Source organism: Tribolium castaneum, chromosome 2 (assembly GCF_031307605.1).
Source record: "Tribolium castaneum strain GA2 chromosome 2, icTriCast1.1, whole genome shotgun sequence".
Lineage (NCBI taxonomy): Eukaryota > Metazoa > Arthropoda > Insecta > Coleoptera > Tenebrionidae > Tribolium > Tribolium castaneum.
Window position 1 is genome coordinate 22609469 of NC_087395.1, and position 24339 is coordinate 22633807.

Consider the following 24339-nt stretch of genomic DNA (forward strand, 5'->3'; position numbering starts at 1 on the left):
ATAAATTTATTTGAGCGTAGGAACCCCAGCCAAAGTTTTCGTTTTGTATCAGTTTTTCGAGTCAAACCGCAAATAAAAACAGCTCATGTGAGAATAAAATAAGAAACGTAAGGAGTAGTAATATTTCCAATATTGGAGCGTTAATGTAATTAATTGTCATTTAGCCTTCTGGGTGCACTCAAAGGACGCAACCCACAATTTAAAATCAAGATTTAAATTATCCGATTCTAGAATCCTGACTCGTTCGATTTTAGGTGCGAAGCACTTCTTAGTTTCAGATTCCAACTTCTAATACGTTATTGCAAACTTAATAATTCCAAGAGTGGTTGTACGATTTACTATTCTAAAGTAACCCGGCGCATCCACCATATTTTACGAGAACTTCAATAACCGCAAATAAAAACAAGCTCATGTGAGAATAAAATAAGAAACGTAAGAAGTAGTAATAATTCCGATACTACAGCTTCGCACGGGCGATAGAAGACGGTGTTATAGCTAATTAATAATTATCTCATTAGTGTATGATTTAACAATAACGTAAATCAAGTTTTAAGCCTAAAAAGGCCTGAGCGGCTTGCTATTAGGGGGAAATAAATTTATTTGAGCCCAGGACCCCGGCCGAAGCATTCGTTTTGTATTAGTTTTTCGAGTCAAACCGCAAATAAAAACAGCTCATGTGAGAATAAAATAAGAAACGTAAGGAGTAGTAATATTTCCAATATTGGAGCGTTAGTGTAATTAATTGTCCTTTAGCCTTCTGGGTGCACTCAAAGGACGCAGCCCACAATTTAAAATAAAGATTTAAATTATCTGATTCTAGAATCCTGACTCGTTCGATTTTAGGTGCGAAGCACTTCTTAGTTTCAGATTCCAACTTCTAATACGTTATTGCAAACTTAATAATTCCAAGAGTGGTTGTACGATTTACTTTTGTAAAGTAACCCGGCGCATCCACCATATTTTACGAGAACTTCAATAACCGCAAATAAAAACAAGCTCATGTGAGAATAAAATATGAAACGTAAAAAATAGTAATAATTCCAATACTCCAGCTTCGCACGGGCGGTAGAAGACGGTGTTATAGCTAATTAATAATTATCTCATTAGTGTATGATTTAACAATAACGTAAATCAAGTTTTAAGCCTAAAAAACCTGAGCAGATTGCTATTAGGAGGCAAATAAATTTATTTAAACGTAGGACCCCCGGCCAAAGCATTCGTTTTGTATCAGTTTTTCGAGTCAAACCGCAAATAAAACAGCTCATGTGAGAATAAAATAAGAAACGTAAGGAGTAGTAATATTTCCAATATTGGAGCGTTAGTGTAATTAATTGTCCTTTAGCCTTCTGGGTGCACTCAAAGGACACAGCCCACAATTTAAAATAAAGATTTAAATTATCTGATTCTAGAATCCTGACTCGTTCGATTTTAGGTGCGACGCACTTCTTAGTTTCAGATTCCAACTTCTAATACGTTATTGCAAACTTAATAATTCCAAGAGTGGTTGTACGATTTACTATTGTAAAGTAACCCGGCGCATCCACCATATTTTACGAGAACTTCAATAACCGCAAATAAAAACAAGCTCATGTGAGAATAAAATAAGAATCGTAAGAAGTAGTAATAATTCCGAGACTCCAGCTTCGCACAGGCGATAGGAGACAGTGTTATACCTAATTAATAATTATCTTATTAGTGTATGTTTTAACATTAACGTAAATTAAGTTTTATGCCTATAAAAGCCTGAGCGGCTTGCTATTAGGGGGCAAATAAATTTATTTGAGCGTAGGACCCCGGCCGAAGCATTCGTTTTGTATCAGTTTTTCGAGTCAAACCGCAAATAAAACAGCTCATGTGAGAATAAAATAAGAAACGTAAGGAGTAGTAATATTTCCAATATTGGAGCGTTAGTGTAATTAATTGTCCTTTAGCCTTCTGGGTGCACTCAAAGGACGCAGCCCACAATTTAAAATCAAGATTTAAATTATCTAAATCTAGAATCATGACTCGTTCGATTTTAGGAGCGAAGCACTTCTTAGTCTCAGATTCCAACTTCTAATACGTTATTGCAAACTTAATAATTCCAAGAGTTGTTGTACGATTTACTATTGTAAAGTGACCCGGCGCATCCACCATATTTTACGAGAACTTCAATAACCGCAAATAAAAACAAGCTCATGTGAGAATAAAATAAGAAATGTAAGAAGTAGTAATAATTCCAATACTCCAGCTTCGCACGGGCGATAGGAGACAGTGTTATACCTAATTAATAATTATCTTATTAGTGTATGTTTTAACATTAACGCAAATTAAGTTTTATGCCTATAAAAGCCTGAGCGGCTTGCTATTAGGGGGCTAATAAATTTATTTGAACGTAGGACCCCCGGCCAAAGCATTCGTTTTGATCAGTTTTTCGAGTCAAACCGCAAATAAAAACAGCTCATGTGAGAATAAAATAAGAAACGTAAGGAGTAGTAATATTTCCAATATTGGAGCGTTAGTGTAATTAATTGTCCTTTAGCCTTCTGGGTGCACTCAAAGGACGCAGCCCACAATTTAAAATCAAGATTTAAATTATCTAAATCTAGAATCATGACTCGTTCGATTTTAGGAGCGAAGCACTTCTTAGTCTCAGATTCCAACTTCTAATACGTTATTGCAAACTTAATAATTCCAAGAGTTGTTGTACGATTTACTATTGTAAAGTGACCCGGCGCATCCACCATATTTTACGAGAACTTCAATAACCGCAAATAAAAACAAGCTCATGTGAGAATAAAATAAGAAATGTAAGAAGTAGTAATAATTCCAATACTCCAGCTTCGCACGGGCGATAGGAGACAGTGTTATACCTAATTAATAATTATCTTATTAGTGTATGTTTTAACATTAACGCAAATTAAGTTTTATGCCTATAAAAGCCTGAGCGGCTTGCTATTAGGGGGCTAATAAATTTATTTGAACGTAGGACCCCCGGCCAAAGCATTCGTTTTGATCAGTTTTTCGAGTCAAACCGCAAATAAAAACAGCTCATGTGAGAATAAAATAAGAAACGTAAGGAGTAGTAATATTTCCAATATTAGAGCTTCGCACGGGCGATAGGAGCCGATTTTGTAATTACCTCGGTGTCGGTTGACGGCGATGGTTTTCACACTCGCTGTATTATCTGTCGAGTGAGTTGGTAATATTCTCTTGTCAAGTTGTCAGCAAAGTTTTTATATTACATCGAAACTTCCCCTTTGAGTCAATATAATCAAAGTCTTGTAATGCACGAAATATTAACAACTTCCTAACAAAGTTTTCTCATTCTTTAACGAATTTTAATATGCTGTTAAGCTGCCGAAAATTCAATAGGTCGGTAGTTTGAATGGAAACAGGATTATTTCTGTTTGTGCGACCTTTCGCTCAGGAACAAAGCGGTACTTGTGAACGGCACAGCGTCCTCAACAATGTGTGGTAAGTTTTCCGAAAGATTGAATCAGGTCCAACCGCGCCCATAAAACGTGACGACCCCCTCGCTGCGACTTATATTTCTCCCATTAAACTTAGAGAAACATAACGTAAATATCAAAGATGGCCATATATTTAAGGAGCGCTCTTGAGAAAAATTTCCAGTTGAAATGTTCGAGCAGAACCATAAAAGAGCAGTCGGCAAAATCAAAGCTCCTGATTGAAAATATCAATGTTTACCTCTCCAATAATTTCGTCGGAAGAAAAAAAAACCCTTTGATCAGTAATTTGTGTCCGACTCGACGAAACATTCATCGTCCATGGCCTGACCCAGATACTCCGACTCGATTTAAATCGAGCAGTTTTTATGCCATTAGGCACATAAATTGAATGGTATCGCAATCGCAGTACAATGCAGTTCAATTCTGGACGCAATCGGTGATATGTTCACCTGACTGGGTTTATCAAACGCAAAAAGCTCAATCGGGAAAATCCCCGCTGATGATGGAGGACGCAATAACGTCCAACATTGTCGTCATAATTAAATTCGCCTTAGGTGTGTTAATGAACAACATCGCCGAGGGTCGAGCGATGGCCCGGATTCACGCATAACAACCCCAGATTCTCCGGGTCATTTGAGGTTAATGTTTAACATTGGTTTAACGATTACCCCTCGTCATCAGACGTCAGCACGCCATTGTTCCCCCTTCCAGCCAAGTGTTACACCATGTATTGGAACTTTCCATCTAGATCTAGCGACACAAGAGAAAAACTCGAGCACCTCGTCCAGGAATCACTCGAGCGAAATCCAGCTCCAGGCCAAAATTTGGGAAACAAACCAAAAATTGTAGAATTTATTTGAAAAATAATACAGTGTTTGGGTCCACTCCTGGAAATCCGCTTTGTGCTGGAGAAATCTGTGCTTTTTCTGCGGTAATCGGCTCGAAATAATCTCAGAGGTCGTAAATAAACTCAGGTGTCGAATGATAATGGGCCGCACCTACATTATCCCTCGCACACTTTATAAATTGTGAGATTACATCGATTTATGTAACACTTTTGTTTTCGTTAGAGGTGGCGCACAATAAATTATTGTTTGTTTAAGGGAAAATTGTTATGCATAATTCATGTTTAATATCATCTTATCAGGCGCATCGCGACGGCAGCTCGTCGTGTTTATGGCGCGGACAGGCAATGCGCCGCTATCGCCCGTTAGAACATAATGCGCCGGCAATAAAAATCGAAAGATTTTTGCTGCGGGGCCGATTTTATCGGCAATATGTGTCGGGGAAATGAACCGGAAAAACGTCGTAAATAAGGGAAGACTCTCGTCCGGATTAATTAAGCGGAAACAAAACTAGCGGCCGCAAAAATTACGCGCCGAAAAAAGCCAGAGAGACGCTCGTTTTGTAATTTAATAGCGCTGCGAATACGTCAGACAAGGTGTTGCGGAACGACAGGATAAAGCAAACAGGACCGGAGGGAACGTCAGATGGTGCCACCGCCACTGGTAATAAAACCGCGGACACAAAACGACTCTGCTATTAGTTAAACCGCTAAAGGCTCAGGCGCACTCCAACTTATCGCACACGAAACAAAAACAGCCGCGTTTTTGAACGCGGCATAAATAATAACGCCGCAGCAAACATTGCCGATAAACCAGAATTAAAAATTGGACAAAAACGAGCTGGAAAATGCCAACATATGTCGAACGTTTACCCCTTCGCATCCTGACGAGTGAATACATCAAAATTATTAATTCATTAATTGGTTCCTGAAAAGGATCAAAATTCATGAGAACTGAACGCTCCAAAAATACACCTAATCACAAACAAAATTGCATTTTTAGTCGCACCTCTTAGGAGAAGCCGCCTTCAAACATTAAACTTTAATCCTTCACTTGTTTGCTTCCAATAAATCGTAAAAAACTTAGTTTTCTAAGCAAATCTTTTTGCACAAAATAAAATTAAACTCGGTGAACGTAACAAACTAACGCATTAATATCGTGACTAAACCATCAACAGCTCTGCTAATTTACAGAAATTTAAGAAATGTGCTGATTACTGAACCGAGCGTGTCGCCAAGGAACTCTAGTAACCTAACACATTTGCATATTAATTAATTTGCAAGATTATACAAACTGATGTGTAATCGATTTCCAATAATCTGCGGTTATTTCTAAAACAAACTTCCTGCTGACTGGCAGAGTTGCCAAACGTCCTGTATTTCAAAGGACAATGCGTTAGTCTAATTAATTGTCCTTTAGCCTTTTGCACTCAAAGGACGCAGCCCACAATTTAAAATCAAGATTTCAATTATCTGATTCTAGAATCCCAACTCGTTTGATTTTAGGTGCGAAGCACTTCATAGTTTCAGATTTCAACTTCTAATACGTTATTGCAAACTTAATAATTCCAAGAGTGGTTGTACGTTTTACTATTGTAAACTAACCCGGCGCATCCACCATATTTTACGAAAACTTCAAAATTGAAATTTTGCAGGATACGTATTCGAAACTTAAAGAAATGTAGAACTATGATGAAATTAACATTTTGTAGCAAAAAAAATGAGGTTCCCCATTTAATACAGAAACAGAAACAAGTTGTTCTTTATTATTTTTAATTAATTTTTAGAGACTGTGTTTGTACCTTGTTTGTTAATTAATTAAATGTTGGAGCACGAAAAAAATTAAAAACTATGATTAAATTAACATTTCGCAATTTACAAATATGTATAATACTAAAACAGTGGTCATAATCGCCGCTTTCAGTGTATTGAAAGTTGCTCGTTACATTTGGGACATGAATTTGCTTTGCTTCATTAATAAATAATTAAATTAAAATGGCTTTTCAATAGCCTTCGGTGAATGAATTTCGCTACGCAATTGAAACCATTCTGGCTGGTAGTTCGCAGCGCAGCGCAGCTAGAGTCAAGCGCTTGTAGTGAATTAGAAAGAAACTAATTTCTCAGCAGACTCTCAAAAGTGAGTCTCGTTACTGACGATTAACACATTTTGCACGAACAATCATCCGGTGGTCTTTAGTGGTGTTTAGAACACTCTCCGAGTTTAATTACCGTCATTAGCGAATAATTCAACCCAATGCAAGTTTTTGTGCTCGAAATTACCTCATTTGGCGAAACCTATCCGTTGAAATTTTTACAAATCGTCCCATCCACCTGTAACAAGTCCGTGATGATGTGACATTTTTAACGATTGTCCTCACATTATCACCACTTTGTTACTGTCGGACACCTGTGGAACGAAAATAAAACACGATCGGCGCAAATTTAATTATACCGTGCGCCTGAAGAGCTCGAATTTAATTAAAAAATTGCACCGTTTATCTTGTTGCATGTAAGTGGTGGCGGACGTGACGGCATACTTGCACCTGTGATTAAATGCGCGCGGTGGATTATCCAGCCATTCATCATTTACTACACTCGACTAATTTCGGAAAGATTGGGATGTGCTTCTTCCTAATGGAGACATTCGAGTGTTTCATCAGTCTCGCGTTAGTCCTATTATCATCGACGTATAACGACCCAGATTCCCGATTAGATGTGTAGTGATAATGCAGTAAGCCATAGCTAGAATCGGGTGTTTTAACGTTCCTCGAGAGATGGAAGAGCTCGAAGTGCTTTCGCGGCTCGTAAATTCTGGAGCCATTCCGAAAGATAATAGGATATGTGCAATTATTAACGCTGCATGAATAATAAGCCCGCGAGTCTAATTAATAACCGCAGATTTTTCCCCCGACTCTGCAGGTAATTAAAGCGTTGTAAAACAGGGAAGCTTGTCCCTACATGTAATTCAGTACATGCGGTCAGAGCAACAATCTAATATCCGTCCGGACGCAGCTTTTCTAGTGCTTCCATTACCTAGCTGCAACCACAACTGTTTACAAACCGAACCGCAGAATTCCACAATCAACACGGAATCATCTGTGATTAGTCCAATCAAGGTGGCTTTAATTACGGAAAGAAGTCATCGGCTCGGTAAATCACCTGTGAGGCGAGATCAAAGCGCAGCGCAATTACTCTGTGATTTACCGACGACACCGATAGTCCATATTTTCGATCTGTACGGAGATTCTTTGTGCGCATTGTCTGCCGGCTACAAAACGTAACATTGCCGGATTCAAATCGAACAAAGCCGCATACAATGGGCGGGATTTGTTATTTTCAAACTGTATGATTCGCTCCACTTCTCTTCAACGCGAAGCCATCGGTATTTCTCCTCTCTTTGTTCGTTTTTCTGTTATTACTGTTGTTTTCTATTATGGGATTCATCCCGACGGTGACGTTTCACGCCTCTGACGCCCGAACGGGACCAACACGCACTGACGACCCAATTATCCCAGTTTGCAAAACAACACGCACAGCTCAGCAGCCCGAAAAATGCTCGCACGCCCAAAATGGGATCAATGCACCGATTTGCATAATATCCGCACTTCACCAGATACACAAAAGTTACACACATAATGTGCAATTTCTCCCCGTGAGCTGAAAATAGTGATCGCAACAAAACTAATAACAATACAAACTGCATTTTGGTCCTGCATCTTTTGCATTGATATTTATGTGACCTAATTTCCCAAAGGCCCAGTTTAGGTCCTGTCTGCTAGTTAAAAATTTCATTAAAAAACAAGTTTGTTACAAATTCGCTCACTTTTTCAAAGGTAACGCTGTTGCTACTCATTTCTTGAGCATATTGCAACTTTAATTAAACCAGATTTGGCACATTTGGCAAAAGATACTGTAATTACATACAAGTAAGCTCAAAGATTTATGATCTTTTTGAAATCCGGCACAAACGTGTTCCTCATGGCAGTTATGTTGACTTTTATCGTAATTACTATGTCCTTAATTAAGGCGGTATATTATAACAAAATTGGAAACGGCAAGTAAATACAGCCATTTTAGTGACTAGCTGCTGTTCCCTTTTTGTGCAAAGACAGTACTGTAGGCACTTAATATAAATTTATAACTTCAATTAGGTGTTTTGCACACACGCCCGAGCAAATAAGGAGTTTTTAATAACAGTTAAAAATTTTCAATGTTTTTGTTTAATGAAAAATAAAAATTGTTCTCTCCCTATTTACATTACAAGGCACACATCTAATTTAACTTTTAAAAAGGACCATTACTTCATTATAAAAAACACGGTCACATTAAATATTTTGGAATAAAATGGCTATTATTTTGGCGGAACCTCGGATTCGGAAAATTTCAACTATTTAACTATTAGCTTTCTTATTTGGCTTATTCCTTACTTGTAAATATTCGGATAACGCAAGTTGAGCTCTACTATTACCCCTTAGAATATTTGTATTTTTGTTGGTATCAGATAATTCATCCTCTATTGGCATACCAATGAGCTGTTTTTCTATTTTCTCCAATAACTTAATAAAATTTGGCATTGTTTATTCAGCTTAGCAGAAAAGAGTTAATATTCATACAGTGTTACCAGACTAGAAAGTCATTCTAATTCTGACCGTGTCTCTTGCCAGATGTTTTTTACAGAAAATTCAAGCTCTTTTAAGTGCAACGTAAAAATATTTAGTTCTCGTTTAAATTTTTTCACCAATTTTTGTTAAAACTTTTGATAAGTTTTAAAATTCGCTTTAAAAAGGGTGGTTTTACTTGTTGAAATAATGTCGCGGCGCCGTTTGGTGCAAATTTGAAAAAGTTGTTTGCTGTGCATTACCGTTTGCTTAAAATGATTTTCTGGTAAGGTTAAGTTTTGATTGTGTTGTGCTGGCTGCATCCGCTGTTAAATTTGCGAAATTTATGTTAGTTCTCCCGCCTTCCTGTTTCGCACCGCGTCTGACAATGAAAAATGTTTGAAAGCAATTTCTTTTGGGTCGTTATTTATGAAATAATGAAGGAAGTAACATATATAAGCGATGAACGTGTTTATTTGCCAGATCCGTTCATTTATCAAGTGGCATGTTTATGAAGAGATTTGTAATTTTGCAGGGGAGGTGGAGCGGCTCCTCAGGGAGTACACGCAGAACCAGGAGATGGTCAGAAACATCGGCTCTCATTACTACCAGATCATCTATCCCGTACAGTTACGCCAGCACAAGAAGATGGGCATCTCCACTAGGGAGATAGGGTCGTCTAAGGTACGCAAAGAGCGGAGTACGGTATGTCACAGCACTTCTTCATCTCATTATTCACTGAGTTCCGAGGAATTTGCACTTCGTTCGGCCATCGAGCGAAATGCAACTTCACCTGCACGCCACTTCATTAATTGTCCCATCATTCATCCCACATTCTGTCATGTGCAATTTGTCGCAAGCGGACACGCTAAATGCGGAATTTAATAAATCTTCATTCCGATGGAGCTCGATTCGATTCGGCCTGAATATGTATTTATTCAGAGATCAAAGAGAAACTGCCGTGTCTTTGAGAAAAAGGCCCGTAACAAATTCGGATATAAAATCTTCGTATGCATGTGTGCGGACGGCCAACAATCGGCGAATTAACATTTAAATTCGGCGTTTGTTTGCATTTTGTCGGTTAGGGTGTCACTCGAGGGAGCCGAGATCGCGAAAGACATTTTCCCACCCTCGCAAAACGACACAAATTGAGTCTACTCGCTTTAAAGGGGCCGCAACCAGGATGCTCTAATTTGCCCCACTTTTCGCACTTTCCTCTCCAAATCGATCATGCTCGCGATAATATATCGCGACGTACGCAACCGTCACGGTTGGCCTATGAGCAAATTGCAATTAAGGTTCCCAAGAATCTCGAACTTTCGACGAGTTTCCACCGTCTTATTAAAGTTCGTTCGGTATTTAAAATTTTCGGGGCACAAAAAGCTGTTGACAAAATGTGATACCGGTAATTGGATAGAGCGCCGATTTCAAAGATGTTAACTGGAGTTATAGAGAAAGGGGTGGAAACTCAATACGGCTTCGTGAACGAAGATAGTGATTGTAACTAAAAACAAGAGAAACTCCAAACAATGGAGGGTGGCGTGGGGCCTTTGTTAATGTCAGACTGTCTACTTAACTGTACGTGTTTTTCTCGGTGAAATACGTGCACATCAGCCTTTGTACCGCTTCATTGTATACACACCAGAAGACGGCGATACGCTCACGCCGCCGCCGATAAACCAACTTATTGCATCTCAATCACATCCACTGTCTCCGAGAAAGCGAAACAGCTCGCCTCGCTCGCGTTCAATTAACGCATCCTGCAAATTTCACGAGCACTGCTTGACCGGCCTGAATTATTTCAGGCTAATAAGTTAATCGATCACCGGCACAAGTCGTTAATCCGACCGGATCTGTCGGACCCATATACTTGTTATTCTGAATTAAGCTCTCATGGGCTTCTCGGTTTCCGTTTCCTGCCTAACATTGCTCTGACACCCTTTCATCTTCACTGACTGTGAATTATTACACCCCCAAATCAACTGCAGCGTCAAATCCCTCTTCACTTACACGATCCGATGCCGAAGCTAAATTACGGCCGACGCCCAGAACGACCGCCACGTGAAGAAACGCCGTGTACGGAGAACCGACAACGGTATCACTCACAGCGACAGTAAACAACACAATTTATGATTTCGGCTCATAAGCAAAACGGCTGAAAGACAGTGGGCCAAGCGCACTTACCAATAACAAATCAGCTTAATCTACCGAGAATTTTCCTCGAAACAGCACAAATTCAAGGAATTCAGTAATAAGACCACCCACTCGCACATTCTATTTTTGAAACAGCAAATACTAATAAATGACGTAAAATGAGTTGCATTCTCGAAAGTCCTTTCATTAAGAAGAATTCAGTGTAGGTAGACATACCGGTAACTCAAAGGTTAATAAACAAAAGTTGCACAATATTTCTTTCGCTAAATTACTTCAGGTGCTGTTTATAACTCTATAACTTGTATTTGTGCAAAGTTTATTTTGATGCAATTGTTACTTTGTTCGTTTGTTTGCAAAATTTTCACGTCACGTTGCAAGTCCGTTGGAAATTTTATTGCTTCAAGTATTAACATGCACTCAATTTAAATTCTGAAAGACATCAAAAAAACACATCTCTGGAGACATTCTTGTGGTGTTAAGGCAAAAATTGCGCTAAACATCTAGTACGACTTTAAGATTGAACTTTCGTATTTAAAGTCGTGAAGTATTCTTACTTTTTGCGTGACACATTTTTTTGTAGGTAATATTTTAAGCCTTCTCTTTAATATTTGAGTCCTGGATTATGAACACTATTATAAAACACGTTTCCCAGAGCAACGTATTTTAAATTGAAATGTTTCAACAAAAAAAGTATGCGAGCCCTCGAACTTTAAGCTTTTATTTTCGCAGTCGTATTATTAATAACTATAAAAAAAACTGCGTCAAAAAACTGAATAATTTCAAAAACCAAGGAATCTACCAATACCAGTTTAGATCACACTCTTAAAAATTACTTCCAAAAATACAATGAGAAAAATAAAGAGTGTTTCATTAATTCCATTTTATTTTAACTCAGTTCTGATGTTCTGAAATTAATATTACTAAATTTACCAACTGTCTGAGTCAAATATCCTTCTTTAAAAAATATCCAATCTTGAAAATCGTCAATGAGGACAGAATGCATAGATTTGTTAAAGCATGGAGTGAGAAATATGGGCGAGTTTTTATGTTGTCTGCGGGGAAATATTTTACAAGTGAGTTGGACTTGTGAGAGGCACTTTATGCTGCGTAAAATTCGTGGAAAGTGCGACCGTTTTAAGACCAGTAAATTGGAGTGTCGTTGTTTTGGTGTGGAGCGAATTGGGTGCATAATCGAATTTAGTGTGATATGAATGTCTGACGTTTTGTTGAAATGGCCGTCGTGTTTTTAATGTCGATTAAGTTAATTAAGGGTATGTTTTACTAAACAAAGAAAACGCTAATGAAGCGTCGTGTACCTTGCCACTAATTAAATTATTTCAGTATAATACGCACTCAATAGCAGTCAATTATTCGGAGCGTTCCCGTCAATGCAAAGGTCAGATTAAATTACTTGTTGGTTATTTGATTTAAGTGTATACGGAGCGGGATAAAAGGTCTCGTATTTCGACAAAGAGGCGTTTTTCGGGAGCGGCGAGAACGTAGTCGCATTGTTTGCCCAAATTAGTTATTGAATATTCGTTAATTTTCACAGTGGCGCAGTAATTGGCGAGCGTGGCGTAGACGTGCGGCTAACGGTTACGCTCGCATGAGTTTCAATCCTTTCCTGACATATGGTCCTGCGGTTGGGCCGCAACTTCTCTCCGAACTTGTCCGCTTATATTTATATCACGCATTAGTTTCCGCCTAACTCGATGAAAATTTAAAGTCGAATTAGCGCTTTGATAAAAGTTTGCTCGTTTCGAAATTAGCGATTTGATTTGCTAATTAATTTGTTCAGAATGCAAATTCTAATTACAGGTCTCTGAATGTATCGCATTCGATATATTCGCATCAGCGTTTTCATGATTCGGTTGTAAAAAGCCCACAAACAAACATCAATGGATCTAGATTACAGCCAAACTAATTTATGTTTAATCACATGCCGGACGCGATTGTTGCATTTCGAATACGCCAAAATCACGTCTCGCATAATTGACAATGTTTCTATAGGAAATTTAATAACAAAACTTACCCCCAACTACCCTCCAAACTACTATTAATACTTGATTAATATTAAATTCTAACGTTCATAAGCTGCTTGGTCGGGATGAAAGCTTGGCACTCAAGTTTAGGTCTATTGAACACTTCATTATTAAACTAAACTCCACAGCAACTAACGTGCCGGCGCTCGTATTAGTAACAGTAAACGGCCGAATTCGTGTGCATTCTCACAGAAATAGCCCAAACATGGCCATGTTTGCCGAACTTTGTTATTAAACATTAACCAAATCGATACACACACACACACTCATAACAAAAAGAACCACTGCCTCGTCGCTTAATTTATGAGAAAAGTCTCCGAAGAAAAATCCCACTAGCTGGGAATAGATTCGCAGCGTAAGCTGATTTTCTAAGATAAAATGTCGTGTGTTTTGCCAACAACGTCCTTTTTATACACAGACAAAAGAGTGCTCGAGGCTTATAAAATATTATAATTACTGAGGAGGTCTCGACACCCGACTCTTGAATTTTAAAATTTCTCTCCTTGTCATAACTCGTTTTAAAACGGGACAAATTTGCACTTTCAGCCTCATCAAGACGGTTTTCAGACATTCACTCAGACGTTGTCTTGTCCCGGCAAATTTAATGATACTTGCCTACCTTCTTCCTCCACACGCACTTGACAAATTTAGGAACTTCTTCATCGCAAGACTAAATTTAAACCGTGGCAACAACCTAATTAACTCAGACAATACACATCAGCAATGTTACAACATTATTAAAAATTATTATTATTAAAAACATTCCTATTTTTTAAATAATTGCACAAACGTTAAAACATCAGTAATGATTTTCTGGAGCATATTTCATTATTTACAACAAAGCAAATGTCCATGGTGCCGTAAGTATTTAATAGAAAAATACAGATAAATTTTATTCCCGGCGCATCCACCAAATTTGCACTTGCAATAAAGCAAAATAATTTGGTCCTGTCTATTTTTGTCTCACAAGAATTTTGACTGATAAACCTTAAAACATCGAAACACACTTAAAAATCACAAAAAATGTTGCGAATGCTTGTCCGTTGAGTAACATTTGTTGCAACACAAAGCACTTGATCGTACTGTGAAAACATCAAAAGCTGCTGTGCAGGACTGTGGCTTTTCAAGCATTCGCAAAGTTACATTTTTATTACCTCTGTATTATTTATAATTTTGAAAAAAAAGAAGCTAAACGAAAAAATTAAACCAAAAAGTGCAATTCATTGATATAATTTTTGCTCAATTTATTGAACACGTAAGTGTTTAAACAGTTGTAATAATCTTATTTTCAAAAGAACTTACCTACAATCTTGTTAACTGAATAATTCAAATTGAATGAAAGCCTCAAAGTTGCATTAGTCAGTGACTTCAACCATAAAATAGAACATGCAACCCATTCTAATTTAGCCTTTTCTCGACTGTGCAACATCTGCAATGCTAAAACGCGAAAAGCGGTCCTACTTAAAGTCTAATCGGCATGTAAAGAAGGTAGCAGTCAAGAGACAAACGGTATCTGAATATTTGCATAAAATCACTGGGTATTGGTAGAATGTTAAAAAAACTCCGGTTTTCATGTACGCTAAAATTAGGTGGGTTTCATATAATGAAAGCAAGTTTCTTGTCTAAGAATTTTTAATCAACTCGTTGCACTTTCGTTGTGCAATAAATAAATTACCTTAATTTTTCCGTATTATGAAAATTCCTGAGCGCATCGATCATTCTTTACGAATTTTTCCTGAAGCAAACTTGTACTGCGAAATGATTAAAGAGTTCTAAACTAAATTTTTCTCCAACAAGTGCTTTATTACGTTAGCAGTGCAGTAATAATTTCATTCTGAAAGCGTCAGTATTTATGCTTAATTATAAAAAAGCTTCATCCGCGCAGGGTCTGTATTAGCTGGCCCTTTGTTGATTAACACGCCAACTCTTTGTTTGAGGATGTTTCTGATTTTGTTGTGAAAGCGCCTTCCCTCGCATAATAGAGTTCCAGTTCCGAATTACCCTTCTGAAATCCATCAGATCTTGGAAAGAGCAACAATAGATAAAAAGCAGTCCACTAGACTCGTCACAAAGGAAAACTATTTTCGGCGATTCGTGTCGCGATTGTTAACATGATCAACTCTCCTTTCCTCCTTGTATTAATTCGTTTCCGGGCGGGTGAAGCTTTTTTAATTCAAATTCCGGCACGTTTTTGTGTTCTTTGATGTGTTTTCCGGCGCTTTGTTATAATACGACTTGTGTGTCTGCGTGTGTGCGCAGCGGCCGATTTACATGTTGAACCATATTCTTTTTGATGTGTGTACAAGTTAGTTCGGAATAAATTTGATTTATCTTTGCAGAGAGGCCAGGTCGATGGAGGATACCAAGGCAGGGGTCGGCCGGCTAAAGTAAGTCAGACACTGTTTATTAAAAAATATCCTTTTACTGCATGATGAAAAATAAACACGCGAAAAAGCCCCCGACGATATTTCATCGACTGCATAAACATAATTATCCGTCTCTCTCGCCGAGATATCAAAAGAAATTTACAATTCAATACGGGGGCAATAATAATCAAAACAAAAACACGACGCAAAATATAATTCGAATAATGATGGCGAACGTCTTGAAAAATAATATAAATCATGAGCGGATTTCGTTAAGAGAGGGAAACGGCTCTTATTTCGGGAATTGAATCAATTCCAGAACGACGACATGAATAAAATCTTCATGATAATCGCCATCGGTTCACTCAATCCAGCTGCACTTAGTTTTCGTATTAATTTGTTGTGTCTATGGAGGTTTAATTTTTCCCACACACTTTGCCTCGCAACCTCATTATAACGCAACATGAGATAATTTAGACCGTAATTATCCCCAAAGGGAAACTTGGGCTCAAAACCGTTCCCTTTACACACTCTTCTAAGCGAGTTCTAATCCATTCAGAATAAGAATGACAAAACGAGCCCAAATTAAATTTAAATTATTAATTTTTTGTTGTCCCCGACCGAAAACGTAATTTCGTCGCTTTAAAGCTCGATATTTTTTCAGCTGTCAAAATTTAATCTAAATATTTTCCGAAGGTGCTCGTTAAGTTCGAGTAAATCTGGACAGTTAATTATAAACTCTGTTTTAACTTGGAAACTCGAGTGCGCCTTATTTTTACATAAAAAAAGTCAAGTAAAATTTGATCCAATGCGAGGAAAATGAGGAAAAGGAAAAGTTGGGGAAGTGTTCTTCCTGACCACGGTGCAATTCATTTATCATTCCAGGAAGCAATTTGATTCTTCCAAACCCGGCGCATCCACCATTTTTGTCGCAGATAAATAATTCCGCGGATATAAATTAAGATAGGACCGGATAGTGGCGACAAAGCGCGCTATCCACAATAATACACCACTTTCCACTTAATACCATCTTATCGACCATTACGTGCGAAATTTCCATATGGAAGCGGCCACTCAGAACCAATTTGTATCCAGATAATCCGCAATCGTCCGGATTTATGCATCATCGTTCCAACGGCTCAAGGAACGAGTCATTTAATACAAACACAATGAAAATGATTGCTAACGACGCAATTTAATTTCAGTTTCGTGTTACTGTGCTAAATTGCTTAAAGAAAAAACAAGACTGACGCTCGAATTGATATTAAAGAGTCCACATTAAAGTATAAAATTTCGCCAGTGTTTATCCGAAATTTTACTCTTCATTATTTTTACGGTCGAGACGAGCATTACCATTTTTCACTCGGCTTATTATTTATGTTTTTGAATTTCGGGAAGAGAATGAATTAAGAACAGCCCTGGGGCAGCTACTGGGTCCTTTTAATGATAGTGAGCGCACAATAAATTAAACTCCCACTTTAAAGCGGCCAAAGTTAATGGAGGGGAGTGTCAGACTGGCCACACTAGTTAGCCCGTTATTTCCACGTGAATTGTTAGACGCACGTAAAAAACCTCGCCCTTACTTGAAAAAGTCATTTTCGGCGGATTTTCCCATACGTTTAATATGATAATCCGGGTCATAAAAAACTTGTTTAAGTAAACCGTTCTTTATCGCTCTATAAAATTGTGAGGCGATCGAACGCTGCACCCTACTCACACATATATCGTGAGTAACAGTGCGCTTTGCGTTTCCTTTCTCTAGAATCTGTAAATTACTGAGAGCTATGATGCATGGCTTCCTTTCCGCAACCATTGAAACTGTTCCAACCTCATGTGATGAATTAAGTTGGGCGTATGAATAGGAACGTTCCGGGAATAGTGGGGAGCGTTTGATGAATAAGGTATTAAAGGTCTGAGATCGGAGTGCGACGAATAATCATTTCTTTAATTAAATGCGATTTTATGTGCGTGTTACGGTGGAATTTTAATGGGAAATTAAATTGTTAATAACGGCGGAAGCTAGCGCTGTAATGATCCAATCAAAATACGAGCCGAAAGCCGATATTGTGGATTAATAGACACATGTCCGGACCTCTTGCATCCATAATAAAGAGAGGATACTGACCCGGACCCTCTCCTTGAGCCGAGAGGCACAAACATCCATAAACGAGCCTATTAAAATTAAAAACTCAAACGTTATTAAAGCTACAAATTAACTTGAAAAAACCCGATACAGTTAACGATCATGCTCAAAGAAACGGAATTTATGTCCCTAGCCGGATTAAAACTAATTCCGAAGAAAAACACAAAGACGTTGTCGTTACCGTTAGCGTTACTCCGAGCCAATTAGACGGAAAAATCGATCCAAACAAACGGGTTTATTCCGCGAATTATTATAGTTTGACGTGCTGGCGGCGAGAGTCTCATAGGTGGTGAAACATGTCATTATTACATGGGTTCTGGTGCGTTCGCAAACTATTTAATGTCAGCAGCTGTCAATGGAGCATTACAACTTCACTAATTGCTAATTAGAAACGGGCACGAGAGGGTGCTGGCTTGGCGTGATTATGGCCTTCATATAGCGAGTGTATTATGACGTGCCATTAACACGAGAGAGATGACCTAATGAGCATCTTCCAGCGGAACACCCGGTATTTCACGAACTGAATGGAACAAATTAAATGAACTAGTCGCCAAAAAAGCGGTAAACACGCTTTCGTAAAATTGCGCCTGCCTGTTAGTCTAATTTTATTGTGCCGATTTGTTATCTATGGCGTACAATAAGTTGGTGTTTTCTGACACAAACTGCTCGCACTTGGTGAATAAATGCACCGGTTGTGCTAAAAACGGCAAAGTTTTTATGTTAATGGCCGTATAAATATCTTCGATGTCCAGACATAATAGGACAAAGCGCCTCTATCGCGCTGTCAATTTAACTTTAGGAAAACAAGTCTGAATCAGTACAAAGCGAGTTATTCTTTGAAGTCGCAGCGACCTGCTGAATCTAATAATGTATTCAAGAGATCTTGTGCCGAGTAATTTGGAAGTTGACTTTGAAGCAATTAATACATTAATTTTAGAGCATGACATGTCAACTGCTGATGACGCCGAAAGGAGATTAAAAAAGTGCACGTCGACTCGATGATTGGCGTCTGCTCCAGCGAGCTAATTATCATATTTCATGCGAAATTGGGAGGGTTTCAGCTTGATGAGACGGTAAAAGATCCACCTTTGTTGAGCGTGTCGGATGATTAAAGCAATTGTGCGAAATTAAAGTTGTACGGTGCATTAAATAATTCTGGAATATAATGAAATTGTTGACGGAAAGAGTGGATAAATTGCATGCATTTTTCCACCACTTCATTTTACAATATGAGTTGTTGAGGAATTTCCGGACGAAATAAACTCGCGTACGAGGTACTTGGATATGCTGCGTGTTCCTCGCAGCACAAAGACTGAGCTTTGTAATTACGGAAACAAAGCTCCTTATTTATAATGTACGCATGATGGCGGATATGAAAATAGTCACCACGCGGGGCTGCGATCGAACTCGAATCAAAGAAAGCGGTTTACGTCAATATTGCCCGGCTTACGAAATAATGGAATATGAGTGTTGCGATCTGTCGAAGGACGAGATCGCGATGCCGTCCGTGTGGACGTCCTGAAACGTCCTAGGTATCCTTTATCGGATAAAGTATCAAAGAGTGGCAGATCCTTTGGAAGGCATGTCGTCTTTCAACAAACAACTTTAGAGACGTTTTTCCTAACTATTAGAAAGTTCCAAATTCAGTTTGAGTATCTCTCATGTCGGCGGCCTTTGCACGAGCGAAATAAGAAATCATGCCGTTATGCAGTTAGTTAGATGCCCGACTTTTTGATTTATTTCGCTTCGAGTTTAACAAGCGTTATATATAAATATCGTCGACGTGTTTCCGGCGGAAATCCTATTATTTAGTCAAGAGCGTTTAGTCTGACAAGCTTTAACTCTCTTAAGAATCTCGTATAATAGTAGCAAACAAGTTATTGCGTGCACGCATTTGCATATCTGAGGTAATTGAGTTAGAGTGCGTGACGATCGCTGCGCGAACTTGGATGGAGTTATTCGGTAATAACTTCCGAAAATGTGCACTTAGTTAAATTGTGTCTCGTGTACATCATGAAAACAAACCCATTTATCGCCACACCCAGCGCGAAAGACGAAGAAAAAAATCAGCAAAGAACTCAATTACACAGTCGCGCATAAATTCCGACCGGGTCCGAAGGATATAGATAGATCGGAATTGTTTTTCGCGTGTATATTTTAATTGTTTTCGTTCCTTTTCAACGACATTCGTAAGCTTCGCTAGAGTAGGCCGTAATTGTTTTATTTAGCGACTCTAATGAATAAAAGTGCTATATTTTATGCGACCTAAACGACCCGGTTATAATTGTCTTTCCACCTAGAGATCGAAACGTCGAAAGCCAGATTTAATTCCCCCTCGTATCATCGAGACAAAATTTAATTCGCCGAAGTAATTGGGAGCGCACGGAGCAAATTTAACTTTGAGCCTTTGTGGCCGGTGGTGCACACGTTCGAAGGCTCGCACAAAAGAGTACTCGCGCGCTTCCAAAATAAAAACTTTTTAATTTAAACTCGAAACAAGAGCGTCGTTTGTAAAACTTTCCCATAATTAACTCCGGCAATAAACTTATTAATGAAATTGTCGCGTCGTTGTGAACCGAACGTGGACGGTACGGAGGCGTGCACTAAAGCCATAAGTTTCGCTGGCCGGAAACGGAAAAAACAAATAAGTAAAATACAGCAGCTGACCGGGGTTGGACGCCATTAAGTTGACAGACTGCTGATGGCGCCCTTATAGATAGTAGGGCACTTACCCGCCACTTCTACGCTCTTGCTGAAATATACTCGGTCGAAGTACAAAAACCCGAACCGTAAATTTCCAACCAAACGAAACTCAGGTGGTTAAATGCTGCAAATCGGCGATAAACAAAAAGACTGCATGGACACGGAATCGAGCCAAAGGATAATTCAAATACGTGACAGGAATTTATTTCACAAAATTAATTATCCGCGAAATAATACAGTCAATAACAAAGATTGACAAGAATTAGGGAAATTTGTTTCAATGAGTCCCTTTCATAATCAACTTTCCTCAGCAACTTCAAAGAATTTCGCGCGAGTTATGATTAACTCCTTGCCCAGAGAAATTCATTAATTTAATTCACCAACAATTATGTTTATTACAACAACACAATAGCTTCAAATCGTCAATACTTTGTCGAAGCTACAATGAATGTGAGCAACTGTGGATGCCGCCACTTTTAACCACAATACAAAAATTAATATATATGTACGTTTAGTTTACAATCCAATAATTTATGATTGAGCCTAGTGCTCCCTGAAGTTTGTTGAAGCGTCATTTTCAAATTCTTTGACTGTACGCTACTGTTAACTAAATTCAAGGCAAGAAAATTTTAGTAAGAACACGTATACACCAATTAAAATTTCGAATATATTTTTTTCCAGATAAATATTTGCATCATGAACAAATTTAAGATCTTACAATAAGAAAAAAAAAGTTAGCTCGTTCAGGATGTAAGAATAAGAACTACTAATGCTCACTGGAACTAAGGGTTAAAGTAGGAACACAATAATTGCACTCAATTATTAAATAATTTTACAAAAATTTCTTTTTCTGAGAAATAAGAATAAACTCATTGATGAATAAATGACCCATGATTTAAAATTCAACAGCATTCATTAAAAAAATTCTTACTCGTAATATTTATTTCCCATAGCAACTTGTTTTAAATAAAATGGTTTCCCATAGCACCCAAACATTAACTTGTGTTTTCACACTCGTATTATTAATAATTATTTGAGCCTCAAAACAAGATTTTATTTTAAAATGTTTAACAACTTTAACACAATTATTTCTAAAATTACAGAAAGCTCGTTTCAACAGTTATTATTCTGTCTGGGCCATGCATCATAGTCATAACATTGACAACCCTCTCTGTTATACGGAAGTACACTACATTTGAAAGGTGGAGAAGTTTTAAATTGGAAAATTAGATTACATCATTATCCTTGCCTTAAACTTTGCAACCACTTTAACAATTTGGTCGAACTTGGTGGAAATAAAACGGTCTTTGTCCTCACATAATGACCCAAATTACTACACAAACAGACCAGAAAATTGCCAAAATTTCTTTTAAAAAATTTGGAGACACTTGCACTTTTTTGTCATAACTCGTTAAATATTCTTTTCAATAACTATTAGTCCGAGAACGCAGAATGATATCAATATTTGGTCCAGTTATGTGTGTGTACCCCCACAATTAGGTAAACTTGACGACAATTCAATCGAAATGATCAAATTCGTAAATGCATACCCACACCGATATTGATTTGAGCGTTTATTTACATTCCATATTCTCTCAAGTTGATTTTAAACGTGTTTTAAATTAATGTTTCCACTAATTTAAAACATGCTTCCCATAAAATTTAATAACACTTATGAAATAACTCTGAAAGTTCTTGGGTGTATGTAACTCGCATACGCTCGTTACGTAACGACAACCTTCGAACTTTAAGTTTGTGTTTTCGCACTCGTAACTATTATAACATTTCATCTCTTTATTTATTTTTATTGTCGGAGATCCCGGAAAACATTAAAAACGAAAAAGTTTATCTCAAACAAGTCTGCAAGAAAAATCTGCGGAACCAAAGCTGTAGTGAAGGCAGTTGAAAACAGGTCTTTAGAGATTTTAATCATGTCTGAACATCTTTCATCTTTGGTATCGTCTGGCCCAATTTTTGATTGACGACCGGTGGAAGCGATCCCTTTCCGCCCTAATTCATAAAGATTTGGCCATTTACTCCCATGTCTCTAATGATATTCTTTAATATCCTAAAACGCGAAACGCTCCGTAATTAATATTTATGGTGTGCAAAAACGTCACGAAAAGCCGTGACATGGGTACCGTGGGATGGAACATTGTCACGTATTTCTTATAACATCAATCTCACTGCTTCAACTCGGGGGAATTCTCATGACAAATGAAAATTTTAGCCACCTGTTGTGGTAATTAATACTCCGTGAGGCAACCAATTCCGTAAATGAATTCAAGCAGGCAATTCAATATCAGAGAGTGGATTATGCCTCGACCGTCACGGATTACCAATGAGAAGACTGCCCATGGCGTGCCAAGAATACGATAAAACTTCCATTGCGTTGTCCTCCCGTCACCCTTCGAAAAATCAAAGTTCGGTCCTGGTGGCTGTTCCAGGAACCGTCATTTACCCGGCCCTGGTTTCAGCGCGCAAATAAAAAATGGAAATTAATCTGCGAATGCGGAATTTTTCAATGTTGGTTTTTATTACGGTAGAAAAACACTTCCGGTTTACACCCCTCTTGTGGCAAATCACGGCATACATATTCATGGAGATGTCAGCAGGTGTTGAATGACCGCCGCTTTCAATCTCGTGTTTTGATAAATCTCCTTAATATCCCGAATCTGGAGGATTCGATTAAGCTTATTACAAATTCCTAGACCATTCGCACGTGTAAACCGAAACCGGAATTAAATTGGATGGGTTGTATCCACAAAAAAGCGCACAAAACGAGAAACATCGGGATAAAACGTCGCAGCTTTTGTGATTATTTCGTACTCTGGGGATGGTTTCATGAAGAGCCATCTTCCATTGCAGCCCGAAATAGATTGCTTTTTCGTTTAGTAGTATTTATAAACTTCGTCACGCACTAATCTCTAAAGCGGGAGAGACGACGGGGCTCAGCGGGGCCACGCCATTCCACTCTTTTTTCTATTTAAATATTTATCGCGTGTCCTGGACGGATCTCGCAATTCTTTACTCCCCAATGAATTAAAAAAGGATTCTGACACACGATCCCGGCATTTACTTCCCGCTGACCGAGTTACGTTAACGACGACAAAACAGGTGCTCCCTCCGAGAAATTTACTTTTATTGTCGCAAAACACAATTTACAACAGGACGAAAAAACACGATGAAAGTTATCCTCTATATTACATTCCGGACACGCCGGTAAACCGGTGGAATTCTCAGATGCTGAAAGAGATGTATGCCTGAGTGAAGGTCTTTCGGCAATACCACTTGCAAATCGGATCCTTTTCCACTGATAACACCAAAAAGGAAAATCTGATTTAGAGCAGAATAAATTAAAAACTAAATTAAAGATTAAAAATCTTAGCAAACTTGGAGTTCGGATCGGAAGCATGAATCCCGTTTCAGATAAAGAAACCAATGCTAGAACCAACGTTAACGATTGAAACTACTCGAAAAGTTTTTACTAAAACTGTTTCTCTTTTGGAATGCGGATACAAATAAACAAATAAATTGTTTTAATTTTGTTGAAACAAAAACACCGATAACCAAACAATATCACGTCCACATAAAAATTGAAATTAAACAGTTCATGTTCTCATTTTCCATTCACCAACACGTAGAAAAATGACAATTGAAATCAATTAGCAAGTTTTTGCTCACAAAATGTACCAGAAGAGAAATTTGAAATACAAACATGAGTTATTTAATTGGTTTCAAAATGGCAAGTGATACTCAGAGAATCTTTCAATTTTTCTTCAATAGGTATTTTTGCTCTGAACTATGAACTCTGCCTTTTAACCTTTTCAGCAAGTTCGTTTGCCCATTCGGCCGTTTAATGGGGGAACTGATCGGCCGATTAATCGGATCGAATGCCGATTTTGGTTAATTTGAATAAATCTCTGATAGGCTTAAATCGCCGATTGGTTCAAACGAAGAAACTTTGAAAGGATTACAAGGTTTTGAAAGCATTTTTACTGTTAATATAATCATTGATTTAACAAATACTCTATGCT

The 24339-nt window shown here is 38.0% G+C and overlaps 1 protein-coding gene across 3 annotated transcripts in view; it reads left to right on the forward strand.

Moving 5' to 3' along the window:
• Positions 1-24339, forward strand: part of mmd (mind-meld) — a 161461-nt gene that overhangs the window by 113123 nt on the left and 23999 nt on the right. For all 3 annotated transcript variants that reach the window (XM_064354726.1, XM_064354727.1, XM_064354728.1), the window contains exons 3-4: positions 9430-9599; positions 15430-15477. In XM_064354726.1, coding sequence (XP_064210796.1) covers positions 9430-9599; positions 15430-15477 — 218 coding nt within the window. The remainder of the gene's footprint in view (positions 1-9429; positions 9600-15429; positions 15478-24339) is intronic.